Genomic DNA, 22,803 nt, shown 5'->3' on the forward strand with positions numbered 1-22,803 from the left:
TTTAAGAGGATCGTAGGTGAGATGGAGGTCAAGAAATTTTTTGACATGTTTGAAGAGCAGCAGGGAAACATCCCACCAATGCAAAAAAAATGGACAACAAATTCAAGAGCAGGACGGACAACAAGTGGAAAATGATGAACTTCAAGAAGGAGTAATCTTGTAGGAACCTTCACAATGGATTCAACTTGATAATGCACCACCACAATTGGTTCACAGATCTTCTATGCCTCATTAGTCTTCACAAAGGTATCCTCCTTCAAACTATATACTATTGACTGGTGAAGGTGAGCCTAATTGTTTTCAAGAGGCTTCTAAAGTTGAGCACAGTAAAAAATGGAACAAAGCAATGGAGGCAGAAATGAACTCTTTGCTAGAAAAGAGAACTTGGGAGTTGATAAAGCTCCCAAAGGGTGGAAAGGATATACAAAACAAATGGGTTTATAGGATTAAGCATGAAGGTGATGAAAAGAAGGAGAGGTATAAAGAAAGGTTGGTGGTGAAAGGATTTTCCCAAAGAGAAGGTATTGACTTCATTGAAATTTTCTCGACTGTGTCAAAAATGTCATCCATCAGAGTCATACTTGGTCTTGTTGTTGCTTTAGACTTACAATGTGAATAGTTAAATGTAAAACTGCTTTCCTTCATGGCGAATTAGAAGAAGAAATTTATGTGGAGCAGCCAGAATGCTTCATAGAAAAAGGAAAAGAATACCTAGTTTGTAGGTTGAAGATGAGCCTCTATGGGTTGAAACAAGCACCTCGACAATGGTATAAGAAATTTGATCATTCATGTTGGAACATGGTTTTCACATGTTGGAAGCTAACCATTGTGTCTATATCAAGAGGTATAATCAAGGAAAGTATAACATGTTATTGTTATATGTGGATGATAGGTTAATTGTTGGGCATGATAAGGATATGATCGATAAGTTGAAGAAATATTGGGCAATAGATTTCCAATAAAGAATTTGGGTCTGGCACAACAGATATTTGGGCATGAGGATCATGTGTGATAGGAAAAAAAAAGTTTGTGGTTTTCACAATAAAAATATATCAAGAAGGTGCTTGACAAGTTTAATATGAAGGATGCCAAGCTAGTTGGTACATCGCTTGCAACCCATGGTATGTACATGACCAAACATTGCATATTTAGTGGGAGTAGTGAGCGGTACCTTGCCAATCCAGGTAAACAACATTGGAAAACAGTAAAATGGATTTTGAGGTATCTCAAGGGTACTAGTCATTATTGTTTATGTTTTGGTCATATTGATACTATGCTTGAAGGATTTATAGATGCAGCTATGGATAGAGATATGGACACCAGAAATTCTACTAAAGGTTATTTGTATACATTTGCAGGTGCAACAGTATCTTGGGTGTCAAGGCTATAAAGAATAATATCTCTCTCTATAACAGAGGCAGAGTACATAACTGCAACAAAATCTTGTAAAGAGATGTTGTGGATGCAAAGATTCCTGGGAGAGATGGGAATAAAGAAGGACAAGCATGTGTTATATTGTGATAGTCAGAGTGTCATCCACTTGGTGAAAATCCCAACATTTCACTAAAAATCCAAGAAAATTGACTTAAGGTACGATTGAAATTGACACGTATTGGAGGAAGGACAATTATCCTTGGAAAAGATCCATACATATAGGAACTTTGTTGATATGCTCACTAAGATTCTACCAAGAAATAAGCATGAGTTATGTAGAGGCATGGTAGGACTCGGTGTGACTTGATTCAAGATTCTTCATTCGACTTCAAGTGGGAGAATGTTAAATGTGAAACCGAATTGAGAGATGTCAATGCCAACTTCTGCACCAACCTCGTCGTCCACAACCGACAACCGTCTTCAACCGAACCTACCACACCGCCCATTGAATTTCTGGAAATCACTGTGCAGTCATATTTTCCACATGAGAAAATTAGAGAATTCTAGAGCTTCTCTCTCCATCTATAAATTTGTAATCTTGCCTCTCCCTTAGCAATGCAAGCAAGGCCAAGACTTGTGTGTAATAGAACTTTGTGATTCTTTCTCTCTTTAATATATTCTGCCTATTCCTCTTATCCCCTGCTCTGTCTGTGTGATTTTAGAGAGATAGATGTGTGATTTTAAAAAGAAAAAAATATGAGAAAAAAATATACAAGAAATCAAAATTTAAAAAATGCTATTGTTTGTGTTGTAAAAAAAATTGCACTTCAAAAAATTTGATCTTTTAAAATTTAATAAATATTAACTTAAAATAAATCTATATAACTACTAATAAAAACGAAATTACATAGCTAAAATAACTAATAATAAAAAAATAAATTCTTAACCTTTCCATATTATATCTAACTTCTAATTACGATATTTTGAACACATTTCCTTCCCTTCTCGGTTACGCAACCCACTCATATTTATGGTTGTGAGTTGAATCATAACATTTTGAATGTAAATGTTACCAGTCATAACAATACGACTGCAAATATGTGATGTCCCAACAACCTCCCTACCCACTGTACATACTAATTCGAAACGTGGAAATATATTATAATCGATTTCGATTTTGAGGGTAGAAAAAGAGAGCCGTTGATAAGTTATGAGAAAATGTAGCAGAACGTGTCGTGCAATGAACGGTTGAAACTCCAAACATGTAGGCGCCTACAGTCGTGGAACCTGTCGCAGACCGGTCACCGGAGAAACTCAGCCCCAAAAAATAGGCCGTGATTTGTGGAGAAAAAGGGCATGCGTGTTCCACACGTAAAAAACACTCTCTCGCTCACCCGCAACTTTGAAAATTTCTTCCCGATACTACTCACGTTCAGTCCTTCCTCGCCGGGGCAGAGGGTCGATACAGAATAGGCGCGAGACGGCCTCACGCTATAAATACACACCTTCATTCTCATTCTCGCCCACACTTGGAAGTTCAAACTGTCCTCACTGGCGTTAAAGAGCTCAGCTGATTGGCTTGTTTTTTCTCCACAAAGTTCAGAATCGTGTATTCTTTCTTCAATAGAGATGGCCTCCACCAATTCCATACATGCGTTACCCTCATCCTCCTGCATATTTTGCTTCCTCGTCATATTAATGGCGGCCATAACCGTGCATGAAGTGCAGAGTGTGTTCTTTGATCTATTTACGTGTTGTTGTTGATCCGTGACACAATGTTATACCATTTCCTTACAGTTTGTAATAGTCAGTTGATTAATCATAAAGGTCTTGCAGGCGTTACCTAATACGTTTGGGTGATGTACTGTATTTGTTCAGGCGCCATTATCAAGTGTGAGGAGCTTCCCGCGGAACTCTGCGCTTTCTCTGTTTCATCGTCTGGTAATAGATGTGTGCTGGAGAAAGTTGTAATGATGGACGGCACCTTACAATTTGAATGCCAGGTAGCTTTTGATTGTTAGCATCTTCAATCATAGAAAACTCAGATTACACAACTAACAATTTTAATAGATACGTCATTAGATACCAACAATATGGTCACGATATTGAAAAAGACTAACCATAGGTGCATATATATTATTAGTCGTCGGTTGTATTGGCGGAGAAATTGGTGGGATGGATCGAAAGCGAGGAGTGCATGAATGCCTGCGGCTTGGAACGGATGGCTGTAGGCATGTCCACCGACTCTCTACTCGAACCGGAATTTACTAAGAAGTTATGTTCTTCCGAGTGCTGCAACAATTGTCCCAACATCGTCGATCTCTATATCAATCTCGCTGCGGGAGAAGGTCGGTCACTGAGATTCTCTTTCTCCCAATCTGAACAATTCATCTTTTAAGTATTTACATAATAATAAATTTGAGGCATGGTTATGGCAGGAGTATGGTTATCGAGCATGTGCGAATCTGAGAAGAGGAGGTCCCACAGTCAGAACAAGAAATCTGGGTCAAGTTTGTCCACATCAAAGTCAAGTTTTCATTCCAAATCGTTTGGAAACCCGGACCGTATAGCATCCTCAAAATAAAGTTAGAAATTGCTGTACAGTCGTACACATCCACGTTTAATGTAGATGATTATTATTGTGTTTGTTTATAAAAAAAAATTGGTTTGCCAAGTTGTTTTTGATCTTTGAAGTTTGACTTGTGGCTTAGCTAATTTGATTTTTAGCGTGTCTTTTTTTTTCCTTTTTCCCTAGAAAAAATATCTAATTTTCATTGAAAAAAAAGTTACATTGTATATGTTGTTAGGTATGTATGATTTTTAGTCATAGAGTTGTTAAGATGTTGCGTGAGGGATGCACCCTTTCATTGAAAAAAAAGTTACATTGTATATGTTGTTAGGCATGTATGATTTTTAGTCATAGAGTTGTTAAGATGTTGCGTGAGGGATGCACCCTTTTGCCATCTCGATTGTCTGATTCCGATTCACTGATCAATTTTGAACCCAAGGCCTCCTCAGAGAGGAGAACAACCCCGGTTGATCGGCATCATTGGTCTCTGTTTTCAGCTGTAAAACTTAGCTGCTATGGCTGAATCATTCCCGGGTCTCCTCAAGGGAAAACAACCCAAACAAGAATGAGTCAGCTGAAAATTTTTAGAGAGATTGAATTTGAGCATAGGGTGGACGATCCAACACACGGATCTCGTCCATCTTTGTGTCCTCTATCCACCAACTGCCCATATTTTGTTGCAGACATTGCGTTCCCTGTCATATGTATATATGACATAGAGAGATGATGTTAAAATGAGATTTTAAATGCAAGGCTTCTAATAATGGAGATAGACTGTAATTCTGACATCTGCTTGTTCCATTAAACCATTTGACAATATTCACCCGAAGATCTGAATCGGATATGCCCAATTGGGTGAGCCAGCAAAGAATGAGTTCTAAGGCCTGTCAGCTCGACGAAGTTATTAGTTCCGGTCCCTAAACCCATTGAGGTTTTGAGGCATCTATGGGGTTTTAAGTGAATGATCAGTCCGAGCACAGCATTTGTTATCTTGGCTGGAGGCCCCATCGAAATATGCCCACCCATTTAGGCTTTGAGGCATCTATGGGGTTTTAGGTGAATGATCAGCCCCAGCACAGCATTTGTTGTCTTGGCTGGAGGCCCCATCGAAATATGCCCATGAAACCCCTTCCTTGATATTCTCTTATTTTACTAGAAAAAATCACTTATTTTACCATAAATGAAGAAAAATTTAAACATTAAAAATTCCATAGAAAATAAATTAGAGTAAATTTAAAAAAAATATAATTAATTAATTTAACCTCAAATTTATATTAAGTTTTTTAATTTTAATTTCTATAATTAGCATACAAGATCCTTTTTCTTAGAGTAATAAGGAATTTAGTGCTTTCCCTATTAAAATTTACAAATATATACATTCTCTCCCTATCTCTCTGAATCTCTTTGAATTTGAAGGTATACCTTTTTAAAAGAAAGCAAATACTCTTGAGAAATTTTAATAAAGAATATAAATAACATAATCATAAATTCATTTCATTTTTCTTTTAAATTTTTAATTTTTAAATTTTTAATTTATTTTTAATTAACACAAATTTAAATTAATAAATATTTATAATATTGAATAGTTTTATTTTATTTTAAATTCATGTTTATCAAATAAAATTTCACAATTAATTTTTTTAATCATTTTCTTTGAATATTAGTTTATGTATTAAACTTTTTTATATATTAAAAAAATCGAATTAAATTTGTTTTAATATTTTCTCCCCTAATGTAAAACATTTCACTACTTTAAATACCAATATAAATATAAATACAGTATGATAAACTTAAAATTCTAAAACAAGGGATTAATAAAGTTTCCGTTGATGTTATTGTTTGCAGGATCATGGTGCTGATATCTCTACTCTGTTCGATCACAGGTTCAGTTTGGTATAAAGGAAAGTTAAGTCCGTGTGACATATCTCAAATCAAAATTGAACGAAATCTCGAACGTGGTTTTAGGTGCTTACTGGTTTATAGACCGAAGCATATGCATACACAGCAGAGACCTGCCAGTTGCATCTCAAGTATTTAATGGCAGACTACCAGAGAAGTTCCAATGTATACATGATGTACAATATATTTGATATCAGAACGGCTTCAGCTCGTCTTCTTGCAGAACTTTTTTTTAATGACTCAGTGACTACTTCACGCAGTAAATAATGGAAAATGCGACCGACAATCGCTGGAGCTTTGACCATCCTGAGCACGATATTGGATCTATAATTTTGAAGCAAACTACCAGTTACTGGCTTATAGCATAGGCATACAAGGCAGAGATCTACCAGTTGCATCTCAAGTATTTAATGGCAGACTACCAGAGAAGTTCCAATGTATACATGATGCACAATATATTTGATATCAGAACGGCTTCAGCTCGTCTTCTTGCAGAAAAATTCTTAGATGACTTACTTACAACTTCACGCAGTAAATAGTGGAAATTTCGACCGACAGTCGGTGGAGCTTAGGCCATCCTGAGCATGATATTGGATTTATAATTTTGAAGGAAACTTATTTTGATAATTATAAAAGTTTTATTTCACACCTGGATTCCATGGCCTTCTGTAACATTAGAGGAGGAATAAACGAAATACACCCAGAGATGTCACTCAAAGTAGTTGGTGGATTCAATGCAATCATTAATTAATTGAAAAGGGAGCAAGAAGAGGTGTCTTAAAACATACCATTGTTACCTACACGTTAGATTAAAGATGCCTTGAGATAAGTCAGCGATCACTGAATTCCCTAAACAAATATATGCAAATTAAGTACTATATATTTTTAATTATACTTATATGGTTATCAAATAAAAACATGTAATTTTGATCAATTTTCCGGGTCTACTATAGTTGGGACTTTGGAAAAATATACTTATAAGGTTATCAAATAAAAACATGTAATTTTGATCAATTTTCCGGGTGTACGATAGTTGGGACTTTGGTTTTTTGGATTTAGAATATTTTATTTTATTTTATTATTATTATTATTATTTTGGAAAATATAGTTTTTTTAATACATAACTGAATTCAATATTTTGAAAAGTTTATATTTTATTTAGATTATACCTAATTTATAATTCTAATTTATAAATTTAGATAAATATTTACTAAATTTTGAGTAATATTAATAATTTTTTAAATTATGATAAGTGTAAAGTCTATACTATATTTTGTTTATGGAAATTGGAAATTTAATTGATAATTCTATCCATTATCTTTCTATGTTTTTTTTTTGTTATTTGGATCCAATTTCCCTATAATCTTTTGTTTCTTATTAGGATCACGAAATACTTAGATAAGTGATGGTGTCTAAAGAATTCATTGTACTTACTAGTACAAATTAATATGGAGTATTTTGACCTTTAAATAGCTCACACTAGAGATGAATGCCATAGGAAAAACCATGAGTTGTGGTAAATATGGAGCCAAAATTTGCTAGGAATTTAATCTACTTAAGTTTACCCAAACCATCCTAATAGTTCTCCTCTTAAACTTGACTCAAGGAGATTAACTTGGCCCTACTTACTTTCTATTAAATTCCATATAAAAAAGTTACCATCTACGTGGAGAGATAACTAGTTGATGTATCTCTAAGTTATCTAGGACACCTTTTCAAGTACATGGTTCATCAACCATCTCACATTATTCCCCATAAAACTAGGACACCGATACACTTGCCACCCCGTACCTATCCAGGTGGTCCATTCCACAACTTGATGGCTCTATGGGCCAAGGTAACTAGCTGATGTATCTTTGAGTTATCTGGGACACCTTTTCAAGTACATGGTTCATCAACTATCTCACATTCTCCCCCATCAAACTAGGATACCAGTACACCTGCCACCTCATACCTATCCAAGTGGTCCATTCCACGACTTGATGACTCTATGGGCTAGTTCACTACATGTATGCTTGAACAAAGTCTTAAGGGCTTACAATAATGCACGTTCCTGCACAACATGTCTGGGTGCAGAATTGGTCTTACAACATTTTTGGGAAATATACTTGCCTTGGACCAAAACTCTTAAAGTATTCACACGACTCTCATCACATGCTAGCTCGTCCACTAAATATCAAACCATTGCATCTATCTCTATTTTCTCATCTTAACTACATCTCTAGCTTTATTTGATCCATATCTTTGACCTAACCTTCTAACATTGTTTGCACTCATTAAATCCTCATGTTTCTTCGTGAATAAATCCTCATGTTTTTTCATGAATATAGCATTGTACATTCAATGGGCATGATTCTTCTTTATCACAACTCCCACAACCTTACATTCCTCTTGTCTACTACCTTAACCTAGCACAACTAGCTCATTGTTGAGTATCTTTTCTCTACACCTATTTTGTCAAGTAGCTTTTCTCTACACCTATTTTGACAAGTAGGGCATCTAACTCCCCCACTCAATAACAAACCTGAATTTCATTTTAATAACAAATATGCATTTCATTCCAGTAGACAATGACTTGTACAAACACAACCTCGTAGAATTCGTTGTTGATGCACATGCATACTCTCTTCTCAACAACTTCCCCATGGCCTCTAGAACCAGTTTCACTGGTCCTAACACGCTCTCTATCTCGACAGGTTCAACTGAATCACTATAATTTTTAAAAGCATTCTATGTTAACGTCTGTCCAGCCAAGCCCCATACTTGTTATAATGCATTTTCACGATATTTGTTGAAAGACTTTTGTGCTTATCTTTTAAAAATTAGAATTTAATCAACCTTGACATTTATAAGGTTGTCGTTTTTAGTTTACTCAACCTACATCACAAACACCTACAAAGCCTTGTTTTTCACATCAGTCATTGTCGAGAAAAATAATACAAATATTGTAGTTTCCTTGGCTCTTGGACATCCAATTTTCCTTCTGCGACTCCTCGTGTTCACCTCTAAGACAAAGGGTTTCATATACTCTTCTGTTCATATTCTACGTGGATTTCTGGTTGGTGACAGCCCTAGTAATCCCACTTGCATTACCATCGAGCACAAGCTTCCCCTTAGTGGAGTCGAACCCTATTAGAATCCCATTTTTCTTCATCAACCCAACTTCCTCATTTGCATCTAGATCGGTACCATTGTCAACATCTTGTCCCCCATGGTCGAAAGTGGAGGCACAGTTTTGTTGTGCTTGTGCCATTCCATCCACGAACTCCGACATCATGGCAGCCCATTAGCGCTCTTTGTCATCATCCTCGATCCTTCCATGTTTCTTATTGTGCAGAGATTTGCTAAGAGATCTTGAACTCGACCTGTATTTCTTCTTGTTGTCATAAGGAAACCTTGATCTGGACCTGAAGCGCCCATGTTTCGACTTCCCCTCTATAGATTATGACCTGGAATGCCATCCAATTTTTTTTCTTCACAGTCTAGCGAATTCTATCAGAATATCTCTAAGGCTGTCCATCATTTCTTTGTTGACTGATTGGTCTCAGTTGCCTAGTACAAATCTTCTCTCTCGCACCTTGCACTATTTTCTGCACAAATACTTATTTACTGGGTATTATGCACATTGAAAGTCTACACCACCATTTTTCTGGATGTACATAATCCTGATTCCTAACAATTCCTAACTTCTCAATTTACCCAAATTCTCAAGCGTTGAGTAATCAATCATAAAATCTATAACTTTCACAACCCAAGAGAAGTGTTGAGTGATCTTCATATCAATACACAGTGTGACCCACCGGAAACATTGCTATCATCTTTATAAGTGCAAATTTCTATAGCATAGGTTTGCTATCAACATAGTTACTAATTAAATCACTCTATTTTGAAAAGTGGTTATTTCAGAATACAAATTTTTTTAGAATATTTTTGACACTTTAAATTTTCTATTAAGTATGAACATTTTCATCTTGATTTTGAAAAGTGTTGATGCAACAACAACACACTTTTTAGAGCTTATTTTTTACACTTTAAATTGTTTTGTGTAAAGTATGAACATTTTTTTTAAATGTTAGTGATTTTCATCTTCATTTTGAAAAGTGTCTATGCAACATCAACCCTTTTTTAGAGGGCTTATTTTTTACACTTTAAATTTTCTAATGTATTATGTGTGGATATTTTTTTTAATAAAAATGTAAAAAAAAACAAAATTAACTTGTAAAAATAAAAAATATCAAAATATAAATTATGAAAAAGAAAATATTTCAAAAAAAACATAAAATTTAAGGGAAAATAATTTAAAATTAACCAAAAAACGTTTCAAACAAATTTTAGTTTTAAGTCAAAAAAAATCACATAAAAAAAAATTAAATAAAAACCAAATAAATTAAATTAAAAAAAAAAAAAAAAAAAAAAAAATTTTGAAAAAATTTAATTAAAAAAATAGAAAAATCTCGGCAAACCAACTAACCCAGCGGTGGTAGGGACAATTCTGGGAATCGACCCTACCACCCCAAGCCATTTTTTTATTATTCTTTTTTAATATTTTATTTTAATCTGCTAATTTATTATTATTTTTTTATTTTTTTTAATTATCTGGTTTTAGTTTTTTAACTTCTTTTTTTTGTTAAATTATATATATATATATATATATATATATATATATATATATATATATATATATACTTCCCCATTTTTTAATTTTATTTTTTATGTTTTTTATTTTTTATTATTATTATTATTATTATTTTTCAGTATTTGAATTATATATATATATATATATATATATATATATATATATATATATGATTATTTTATTTTATTTTTTTAAGTTTTTTTTATTTTTTATTATTTTTTTTAAATTGTGCTTTTCTTATTGTTTTTATTTTTTCTCAATATTTGAATTTTTGTTAGATCTAAGACTTTTGTGATCCATGATATAGAGAATAGTATTTCAGGTTAATCACATTGTAAGGATTGGGTCGACATTTCTAACCAACTAATGCAGTTCATCCTCAGTACAAGGTGAGAAACTAATCGATGTAATATTTTATCTTTAAATAATTGGAAATTTAAAGTTTTTTTCAGATGTTGGGAAAAATACAGAGAGGAGGGGAGGGGGAGGGGGGATGAATCAGTATTTAAAACTCAATTAAACTTTTTTTTTCTTACTTATATTTCTATACGCGGTTTTACTGAAAGAAATTTCTGTATATACGTGACTGTCATGCAGACAACTAGAGTATATCCAGTAAACTTACTTTTAAGTTAATTCAACATTTGTTTAACTTGAACCAGTGTATTAGTAACTCATTAAGAATTAATAAAACAATAACCATGTTCAGTAAGAACAAAATAAACCATCACACATAAGCAACACACATGAACACCAAGATTTTTAGGTGGAAACCCAATGTGGGAAAAAAACCACCATTGTTGTCATCTCTATCTTATTTTATTATTGAGAAAAAAACTTCTTATATCCTTGTACTGGTGCAGACTCATACCAGCATGCAAACTCCCACTTGTAGAAGGCTACAACCTTCTCTCGTTCTCTAGCACCCACCCGAAGGAAGCTCCAACCCCCTCATCTCATTTACCAAAACCTACCAGAAGGGAGATCCTACCCCCTGATGTCATTTACCAGCTACCACTGAAAGGAAGCTTCGACCCCCTTACTGAAGACTCCAACCCTAAGCACTTCCATGGACCATGTTTCATAAATTCACACTGGATACACCTGCTACAAAACATCGCAACTTGTAGGCCACTTTTCATCAAATTTTCATACTGGACCCATTACCATCATTTGAGCCCAATACCAAATATCAAAACTAAAATTGATCAGTGCAAAAAATCATTCAATCATTGAACCAATTGAATCAACCAATCACTAAACCAACTAAGACCAAATCAATCAACTTGTTCTCAAACAACCAAAGAAGTTAGATCATTGTAACAGGAATATCAATATTGAACCCAAACACTGCATCAACTCACTACACCAACTGAAAAGCCTAATCAATAAAATGTCAGAATATATATGCTACTTTACTTTAGTAAATCTACGTGTATACGCGATTTCATTGAAGCATACCTCTGTATATATCTTAAAACATTGAACCCTAAAACTGAATCGATTTCTTTCTAAAACACACACTGAGTTAAACCACGAACCACTGAATCATTTTGAAATAATCACATAAACATCACATATATTCAATCATATATATAGCTAGTAACATCATCACTCTTTAATCAACGAATTAAACTTCAATCATTACTGTTAAAACCCGATCATCAAGTAAGACTTCATTAACAGACAACAAAAACACAACAAGACTAATTAGACTGATCAAACATCTATTTTAGCAAAACCCTAACTTATATATGCGCTTTCCACAAAGCTTTTTTGCGTGTATACACACTTTTCAGGAATGAAACTCGCATACATATTTGAATAGGTATGCGACTTATGAACATCAAACCAACATATGTACATGTCTTTCAAGTTATAAAACTCACGTACATATCTACAATTATTGACACAAACCTTCGTTGCAAAACAAAACTTCAAACATACTCATATCTTGACATACATAGAATAATCATGCGTCAGACATAACATCACAACTCAAACCAATCCATTATTAATATAGTCATTCATATCTATTGGATATGATCCATCATCAAATTCACAAGTGAAAATGTAGTTTCAGATCAAGAAAATCATTAATAGCTCATTACATGCACACTTTCTTCAGATCTAACTATTCATGAAATATTCATCACTTACACACTCAAACTCTTTTAGCTTCATCTCATTATATAGCTTAGCCCTTACCCAATACCGCAGGTCAAAACCACACTACTCTTGATGGTATTCTTTGACAAGATCAAATATTTGTTGTTGTGCTCAATACCATGGGTCAATACTATGCTAAGGACCCTTGATATTTAGAATACCATGGTGCATAAATTGTACACGACTTTTCTTCTCCATACCTGTGTATCTATGCCACTTTGTTTCATAGAACCCATGTATACTTCTTCAAACTTCATCTTTATCATTCATTTGTCTCTGAAATGATATTCCTTTGTTCAATATTTCTTTCACATCTGTAGACACATCCTGTTGACATATTCATAAAGTAGATTTCCATCAAAATATAACTCATCAAGTAGATTTCCATTAAGGACAACACATTAGTCATAATGCCAACAATCTCCCCCTTTGGACTTGATGTCAACCATTTTGGTGTTTGGTCACCACAACTTATAGATACCTGTGAACACATCTATATATATACCAAGCATTTTCCAAACACCAAGCTTCTGTCCCCCTTTAACATCAAAGGCAAAGGCCTGACCAATGTTGAATGAAGGCTTCTCCCTTTGTTGGTATGAGCATTGTAGATCTGAGCTGAATTGACCATGCTCCCCTTGAGCACATGCTCAATTTTTTGAAGATATACAGAGTAGTACATGACTCTATTACTCAACTAAATGTGACTTTTCCTATCACCAAGGACTCAAACTTACATTAGTCACCCAATCACAGTGGGGTTACATATTTGAATTCATTATCACATCAACCACCCAAAATAGGATTATAAGACTTGACCACAATAGTCCATACATGACTGGATATTACAATTATTATATCATTGGTCTTTACATGACCTTTACATCAAGAGACATATATGAAATATATAACCAAGACAAAAGACCCCTATAGTGAGGTAATAAGACCAACATAGTCTTCAATAACCATCACATACTATATACGATCAACACCATAAGAATATGTTAGTAGCAACATGAAAAACAACATGCACTTTTTCATCATTGATCAAGAACTTCAGCAACATAGAAAAAATCACCATTAATAAGAATCATTATGTACAAAGGAATTCTAAAGAAAACATAATGCCAACAATGCATTATTAGAAGCATAGAAAATTCTCCCCCTAAACCTGTGCCAATTGTTCATTTTCAGATCTGATCATATCATCTCATATATCAATAATGGCATCAAAGTATCTTCATCAATCAGTTATCCATCAAGGCATAAACAACTTATAAAAGCCAAAACCACTTCTATATAGCACCAACAAATTGTAACCAACAATCATCATAACAAGAAAGGAAAATAATAATTGTCTGTAGCATATCAGTCTTTTCTTGAGTCTGTCCCATTGTTTCCTCATCATAGAAATGGATAAGCGATTGCTCAGATCAAAACTTGCGTATATATGCAACTTGTCTTCATAGGATCTACGTACATAAAGTAAAATACTGAAAGTTCACAACTGTAGCTCCCCCTAAGCCTATACTGTGCATACCTATTCACCGTTACTACACCAGATGAACTACTAGTGATATAAGCAACATGAAAAACTATCATGGGAATCATCATCAAGAAAAAACATGTCTTGCTCCCCCTTAGATTATACATCACTGATCTTGAGGACCTGATAATCATCTCTTGCTCTTATGAGATCATGTACCTCACACCACTTCTACAGTCATTGTGAGAAGTAAGCTTCAAGAATTAATGGATTTCAATAGGGACAATATTCCTTACATTTCTGACGGAGGTTCCTTCTTTGTCGAGATCTTCTTGCAATTTCTAATTATGTGCCAAAACTTATCCCATCTCCTGGTTTTGTTCTATATACTTATCCTGCAATCAGTGGCCTTATGCCCAAATGAGTTACAAGAGAAACAATATCCATAAAACCATCCTTTGTTCCTAGGGACTGATCTTGACCTTGATCTAGGAGATTTTCTTACAAATGAGTGATTTGATTCAACCTTGCTTTGCACAACACTATACTGATTTTTTCCATCGCATTGTGTATGATCATACCCAATGCCAACCTTGATCAAAGGAGAGCGTTGTTCATTAATAATATTCTCTAGATACTCAAAATCTTTTACCCATTTGTTGATCTTCTCATAATCTTCCTTTATGATCATATTTATGGATTTTAGTATTTCACACTTATTGTCCCTTTCTTGGAGTTGTTTTCTTATGCTTTATGTTCTTTTATTGGTTGCTTCTAATTCCATTTTTAACCTCTTTATTTCTTCAATCATATTGTTTCCTTTTGATTCCAATTCTTTGTTAACATTCCCGAGTTTATCATTCTCCCTTAGATTTTTCATCAAATCATCTACCTCACAACTATCTGATTCATTAATTGACTGATCTTCAAGATCCATGAGTACTAGATAAGAACTGTTAGAATCAGAGTCTAAATTTTCTTGATCATCTAATTTTCTATGACTTTCTTTGTTAGAGTAAAAGTTTTTTTTATCAAAGAAATTCCTTCTAGAAACATTCTTTCCATTCTCTTTATGATGTTCTCTATAAGGACATTTAGATGCATAATGGCCTACTCTTCCACAAGAAAAACACTTAAGGGGAAGATGACTGGTGAATCTTCCAGTACCCACTTGCAACTTTCTCACGAAGTTTGCTTCTTCTGCATATGACATATAACTTGTGTCTTTGGGTGCTTCCTTTTGTGTCTCTTTATATTCGGCTTTGAAGGCTGCTTCTCTCATGTCTAAAGGACCACCTTTCCTCATATCAAATGCTGTCAATATTCCATGGAGTTGATCAAGTGTGCGGCTTTTCAAATCCTGCATTTATTCAATAGAGGATACTTTGGAATCGAACTTTGGACTTAGTGTTCTCAAAATATTTTTAGCAACAGTAGCATATTTTATTTCATCACCAAGATTTTTCATGGAATTAACAATTTCATCTACTCTAAGAAAAAATGTTGCAATGTGTTGGGCACGGATCCCCAAAGGGAAGTTTTGGGGCTTAAAGCCCAAATTTTGGACAAAAAGTGTAAATCCGATGTAAAGAATCTGCGTTTTGTGGGCGCGGAGCGTGAAGTTGTAAATGAGTCATAAGGTTGTCTGCCCTCAATTTTGTAATGTAATGTCAGCTTTAGAGATCTACCCTTGGTCCACGAACCATGGGATTGTATAAATAGAATGAGGCTCTAAGTAGTAGAAAAAAAAGAAGAAAAAAAGGAAGGAATGATGAAGAATTGAGTCTTTTCTAAAGTGTAGAGGCGAGTCTTTGGGTCGTAGAGAAGGAGAAGGCTTTGCAGCTGAGTGCGCAGAGGCCTAGTAGTCTGCAACTAAGTGCGTGGACCCCTGTAGCTAAGTGCACAGGGCGAGTTGAGTCTATAACTGTTGAAACATTAATAAAGGGAAGTTTTACATCAATTCTATGTATTTATTTCCTGTTTTCTGTATCGAATATATTGGGTATAAATTTCATTTCTGTTGTCTATATGGTGCGAACATCTATAACTGTGTTGATTAAGTAAATGTGAGATAAGGTATCTCTTTACGTGAAGTTAACTAACAATTGTAAGAAGATAAGTAAGATACGTAGGGTAACTTGGGGAAATAACGCAGATCGTTGACCTAACAGCGCGAAATCATCTTAGCCCCTGGTTAGGGCTGTGCGAAAGGCGATCCTAACAGATCGCGAAGGTCTCGCAGGTTAGGATAGTGCGCGAAGCGACCTGCGTGAAGATAAGCACAGTGGGACTAAATCGACCCCTCAAACATCTCTAGGGTGCGGAAACATGGTTCCAGCATCCCCCCATACTACTTCGAGTGAGACTTCAGTCGCGCACTGTGGGCTAATGCCGAAAGGGACAGTAGTGTAGGGATTTGTTTGGCTAATTAAATTCGAACCTGGGTCAGGCCCCTTCAAGCCAACACAATGCCTTCATCACTGTGCATTTTCAGTGTCTCATACTGTATTCTAAATGTTTGGAGTTAACAATGTAAACTTTGAAATAGGAACTGATACAATTACCCATATTTTTGAGGTAGCAAAAAAATCAATAGATTTTGAAAAGTGATTATTCATAATACATACATATATATATTTTTAGCATAGTTTTGGGCACTTTGTACATTATTTTTAAAATGTTAATGATTTTTAGGCTGATTCTAAAAAGTGTTGATGCAGCGTCAATTCCTTTTTTTAGAAGACTTATTTTTTGACTTCAAATTTTCTAATGTTTTAAAAGTGAATAATTATTTTCTAAATTTAACAATTTTTGAATTATTCCTCTTCTTCATATTTTTTTGTAGTGAGATCTTTATTTTTTTCATAGTTAAAAAGAAAGGTCAATATTTTAAAGTTTCGATCTTCTATATATATTTATATATCATTAATTAATTTTTCAATGCACATCAAATAATTGTCTCTAAAAGACAATAATTTTTAACAATTGCATAAAAATACACATTTTGAACATAAATATAATAAAAAAAGTACACATTTTAAGACTTTTTTGCTAAAAATGACATGTCAAGATCACAATTTTTATAGGAAAAATTTAACAAAAAATGGTTAAATAATAGTTTTTTTTTATGAATTTCATGTAAAAAAAAAATAATAATCACATTTTTTTCCAAAAAATAATGATTCACATAAAAATTAAAGCGAAAAATCACATAATATAAATACTGAACATATAACAACATTAATTGAATATTTATTCTTCTCATAAAATGTCAAAGTCAAAGCATTACAAGTATAACTAATTAATAATTACAAAAAATGAGCTTGATTTCCAAGCATTACTTAAATTTAATTAATAATCACGTAATCCATACTCTTCATCTTCTAGAGTTTCATCATTGCCTTCTTCCATAATATTTTCTGATTCAGTTTGTTCATTTTCCTCTTCTGGTGGATCAATTCTATCCAACATGATGTCTTACTTATGAAGCTAGAATTGAATTTTATGCAAGTCTTTCTTATAGCTCGACATACCTTGGAGTGTCACTGCCATTCCTACAGAAATTTGTTCCATTTCTTTGCCTAATAGACTCTTCATCAACCAATAGAGGTATAGGGTCTATTTGAACTGTGTAATTCTTCCTCTCGTGTTCCCCAGGTTAGGGACTAAGGTCATCCAGTTGTCCATATCCTCCTCTGTCTCACTAGTATGTTTTATTTCCTCCTCCCACTCTTCTAGCAATTTTTGGATTCCTTCATCAGTCCCTCATGGTAAGACTCAACCACTTCGGTGATAAGGTATTCTACTAAATTTCTACCCCTGTGAGGCTCTGATGTTCTTAGCTCTTTATCCTTCCTAGGGGCTTGACCACGCGTTCCTGATCCTTGTCCTCTCACAGGCCAAGCCATATCCAAGTTTCCTAATACCTGTTGACAACAACGGTTTGTTAATCTAAAACAAATCACTGTAATTTGGTTCCTTTCCTGTGTTGTATTGTTGGCACGGTGAGCCACACCATGCTTCTCCTCACCACTACACTATCAAAATTTGAGCTAGGATGGTCGGGAGACCAGACCCCACATTGGGACTTACTGCAGCCTCCTGCTGTCACTCCCCTTCTCCATACCCATCACCTTCTAGTCACAGTTGGGTAATCCCCCTCTTTCCTAAACCAAGCACGCAAGACCATCCTTATCCTAAGATAATTCCAGGCAAAAATTGGGAACCCTTCCCCCTCTGCCCAGGAAGTGATAGCGTTGCCACTCACTTTCGCACAATTAGCTTTCCAATATCGGTCCCTAACTTTTCCATAGTCCCGAAGGGAATTCCCGTTAACCCGACACTTGATTTGGCTGCGACTATAAGGTGTGCTTCCCATCCACCCTGTCGACTACTCCCTCCTTCCCCCATATTCCATCTCATTTCCCTCACTCATTTTCCTGCTATGGTCAGCCCCACACCAGACGCAGATTATGGAACCCAGGTTCTCCAAGCCAGACAACATAAGATCATCCCAACAACAGCCATAGGAAATACCCGGCTAGTGTGAGATATAAACGCAAAACGAGGCAATTGCCACCAATTTCCTTCCCCATTTCCACCAACAATTCTCAACCCCCCAAGTAATCTTCCTACTTACCCCCTCTCCCACCAGCAAAAACCCAACCAAGATATCATTGCAACGAAGGAGCAAGGCCAAAAAACATACCCGATTTTAGTTGCAGGTCATCTACGAGCTTGGGGTCACAAGAGCTGTTGCCTTCCCGTTCCTCTCCAACACATCCTTCTTCCACATGCAAATACTCTATCGATGCTCTCTTGCTTTTTGTGCTTACCTTTACACCTTACCTCTCCTCCTGCCCTACCACCTTTCCCAACACCCTTGCTTGCACTCATTCCAAGGGTCGCCACACCCATCGCCTTGACCACGTGGGGGGTGGTAGTACCTTTCTCAGAGGTACTATCATTAATATGACCAAGCTTTCCCAACCGCCGTCCTACACCCCAATAAGGGTCATTAAGATTGACATTATTATTATTATATGATTGAATATATTATTAATAGTTGACCATGATTATAGTCAACTTATATTTACCATAGTTAAACAATACTCAACCTTGTTCACTCGTACATCCTCAGTCTATGTAAGTAGCCCATATTGAATTATAGTCAACCATGGTTGACCAAAGTCAACATTGGTGGTAAATTTTAAAAATGTTTAATAATAATAATAATATTAATAAACTTAACAACAACAACAATGTTATTGTTGGCTATATTATTATTATTATATGATTGAATATATTATTATTTTTTTACCATGATTAAACTTCATGAACCCTATAATAATAATATTATAGGGTTGACCAATCTTATTCAGAAGCCCTAATAATAATAATATTAGGGTTTGTTATTAAGGTTTAATATTTAATAATAATATTAGGGTTTTTGAATAAGGTTTAATATTTAATAATGTTTAATACTAATTATAGTAATATTAATAAGGTTGAAAACTAATAATAATAATAATATTAATATTAATAACAATATTAATATTAAGGTTAACTTTATTATTATTATTATTATTATTATTATTATTATTATTATTATTATTGAATATATTACAAATAGTTTTCCATGATGTAACTTAGTCAACCTTATGTTTACCATAGTCAATAATAGTCAACCTTGTTCATTCATGGTCATCCTTAATCAACTTAACTCAACCATATTCAATTGTTGTGAACCATGTTTGGCCAAAGTCAACCAAGGCTAACCATAGTCAACCAAGGTCAAAATTGGTTAGTCATAGTCAAGATATAAAAATAATAATATAGTCAACCATCATTTACTATTTCTCCCCATGCACACCAGTGCACAACTACATTAGTGAATGTGGTTGATATACATTGATCAACTCATTTTCCACCTTTTATATGTTAATTAGCACTTGAAAGTGAGGTTGATCATCATATATCAACCACATTCACTAATGTAGTTGTGCTAGTATATCATTTAGAGGGACACTGGCACATAACAGGGATATCCTCATGATGTCCTTTGGATTTTTAATAATAACATGATCAATAATCCATAGCATCGTGGTTATTCATTTTTCTCCCATAACCATTCTAATATTTTTCTTCATGTTAGGACTATATGGAATCTTTTCAATGGGTTCTTTAACATCAAGTGTGTCCCTTGTTTTTAGGTGTGCAAAATGCTAACTCATTTTTCCTTTAGAGTATATCTTGATTAGAAAATTAAAATATCCCTTTGATAATTAGTACTAGATTCACCAATAATAGATTTCTTCTTGCCTCTTTGTAGTATGAAATAGATACCTATTATTGGTGATAAAGAGGAAGTCCATCACTTTTCCTTCACGAGTTGTCAAAACCTTCACTTTCTGAACAACAAGTTCTAGCTCCCACAGTACCTAAGACACGTCATTTATAACACCTGATCGAATCTAAGGAACAAATATGTAAGATATATACATTCTTAGGCCTCAATTTTGGTACGTTCATAAAGAAAATGTGAGCCAGTTTTGGGAGACAAACTAACGTAAGATTCCTCCCGGGGATGTATCAATTGGAGCAATCTAGTGTGAAAAAGCACCCAAAGTATTAAATAGCACCATTTCCCATTGATCGACAAATCTTTGATAAGAGTCCTAATGATTTGCTAAAGATACATTCTTTTGGGGACTTTCACATTTTAATGAATGGGTCTGCCTATCCATTATTGCATTTTCAGTTTGCATGGATGCATTTTCTTTTAATATTTGGTTTCCCTCAACTGAAAGTATTTTCCAAGTGAAGCCTCAGAATCTTTAGAAATTAAATGTGCATATTTTCTAGAATTTCTCTGTACTGGGTTTTCAACCCTTTGCACATGTTCCATTAACCCTTGTAGCAAACAAAAAGTAAATGAATGATTCTTCCACCTACAAAATTCTAGTAAGGTAATGATCCCATCTTCATCTGGGTAAGTTTCAATGAAGATATTAATAAACAAACTATGCTTGAAGATTTCTTCTTTTGCATCCTTTTGTAAAGGAAATGGTTGTCCTTGTAGTTTGTTTGGAATTCGAAGAACCATCATATGCTAACCACATTTTTCAATGCAAATTTATCCCAGCTACACAAAATAAAAGATACACTTAGTGCAAACATGAGAGATCCTCCTTGACATCTTATAGATTAAGCTTTATGGAAAATCCATATATATATATATATATATATATGAAACAAATGGTCTCGCCATTCGGCCCAAATCGAGCATATTCTATAACAACCTTGAAGTACTTATGAAGATAACATTTTGGTGTTGTACAATTCTTAAGAAGTACAAGAAAAATATCAATCAGATCATCTACATAGAAATAATATATTTTAAGGGTAGTAGAATATCCAGGTGATGATAAAATTTCACAATATATTGTAGAGCCTGTACAAGGAGAGTGGAAAACACCTATTGAATCTCATCAATGGGGAATTTTAAAAGATACTTTAATATCCAATTTTTGTTGTTTCACAAATGCATAAATAAAACTCTAACAAGGAATAGGATTGTGTTAAAAAATTCTACAGAAAAGAACCTTCCAAATAGGCAAATCATCCCATAGATTCTGATGTCTGTGCAGACGTACTTTAAATAAAATTTTAGTTTCAAAAATTATATTTAAATTTAAAAGCTCATATTTAACAACATTATTCAATACAACACTTGTTCTTCTGGCATTTTCTCTCTCCATATTGAAGGGATATAGTACAAAAGCTTCATAAATCTAAATAAATTACGCCCACTAGATTTGAAATTGAGATAATCAATGGAGGAAGAAAGGATCTTGTAATGTTTTTATTCTTTTTTCTTTATTTTTTTTTCCTTTTAATATTCTCTACTTTTGATGAGACGATTGCTTATTACATATGGTTGGGCATAATACACAATGAAGAGAATGACTATTGGGGATTAAACGAAAGGTTGTAAATAGTTGGGATAAAAAAAAGCACACTCATGCAAAATATGAGAAAGAGTTGGATCCCAATGCTTGCTAATGATGCATACCAATGTATTGAGGGAATGATAGGAGATGACAGCTAAAATAGATTCGAAAAATAAAAGAGAGAGAAAAATGAAAGAGGAGTTTGGAGATGTCAAGATTACAACAGTTTTTTTATTATTATTCTTAATTTTTCAGCAAATTAAAAAGTTTCAAGCTAGTTTTCATCTCAATTTTTACTTGTATGTTGAATTTTCTAGGTTGTTGAGAAGTGTAGCAAGAAAGGCTCAATTTGGCTTAGGCTTGTTCAAATTTATAAAATTCAAAAATTCCACATTAGAAGAAAAATTAGAGGCATTTAACTGAGGTTACATGGCTCGCATCACTCAGTTAACTCAGTAAATTCGATTTTGAGGGCTTAGAGTTCAATTATGCATGTGTGATTGCTAATTTGTAGCAATCCAGTTCAGTTATTTCCAGATGTATTCAAATTTACTAGTTCTAATTGTTGAGAGAACTAGTTGGAGGTTAGTTGTGTAGTGGGAAAACAGTCTAACTCAATGAATCCAATTAACTGATCGATCAACCAAAAATGGCTAGTGCATGCAAAGAATTCAAGTTTCCCAGTTGTGGTGTAGATTCCAAGGAAGTGTAACAACAA

General features: G+C 34.1%; 1 protein-coding gene across 2 annotated transcripts; it reads left to right on the plus strand.

Moving 5' to 3' along the window:
- The first annotated feature begins 2,877 nt into the window (after positions 1 to 2,877).
- Positions 2,878 to 6,496, plus strand: LOC149153080 (uncharacterized). Of its 2 annotated transcripts, none has more exons than XM_089440180.1 (5): positions 2,878 to 3,103; positions 3,253 to 3,377; positions 3,518 to 3,722; positions 3,813 to 3,972; positions 5,789 to 6,496. In XM_089440180.1, the coding sequence occupies exons 1-4, from the start codon at positions 3,004 to 3,006 to the stop codon at positions 3,956 to 3,958; spliced, it is 576 nt and encodes a 191-aa protein (XP_089296306.1). In that variant the 5' UTR covers positions 2,878 to 3,003; the 3' UTR covers positions 3,959 to 3,972; positions 5,789 to 6,496. The 2 variants fall into 2 exon arrangements, with proteins under 2 accessions (XP_089296306.1, XP_089296307.1); XM_089440181.1 differs by having other exon boundaries at positions 3,813 to 3,959.
- The last annotated feature ends 16,307 nt before the right edge of the window (positions 6,497 to 22,803 follow it).

The sequence above is a fragment of the Pinus tabuliformis genome, chromosome 9 (assembly GCF_031772625.1).
Source record: "Pinus tabuliformis cultivar Carrire ecotype Pingquan chromosome 9, CPIR1, whole genome shotgun sequence".
NCBI classification, from domain to species: Eukaryota; Viridiplantae; Streptophyta; class Pinopsida; order Pinales; family Pinaceae; genus Pinus; species Pinus tabuliformis.

Coding starts and splice junctions, on each gene's coding strand:
- LOC149153080 (XM_089440180.1), top strand. CDS start 3,004: ATGGCCTCCACCAATTCCATACATGCGTTACCCTCATCCTCCTGCATA. Junction 3,104..3,252: donor AACCGTGCATGAAGTGCAGA/GTGTGTTCTTTG, acceptor GTATTTGTTCAG/GCGCCATTATCAAGTGTGAG. Junction 3,723..3,812: donor CAATCTCGCTGCGGGAGAAG/GTCGGTCACTGA, acceptor TGGTTATGGCAG/GAGTATGGTTATCGAGCATG.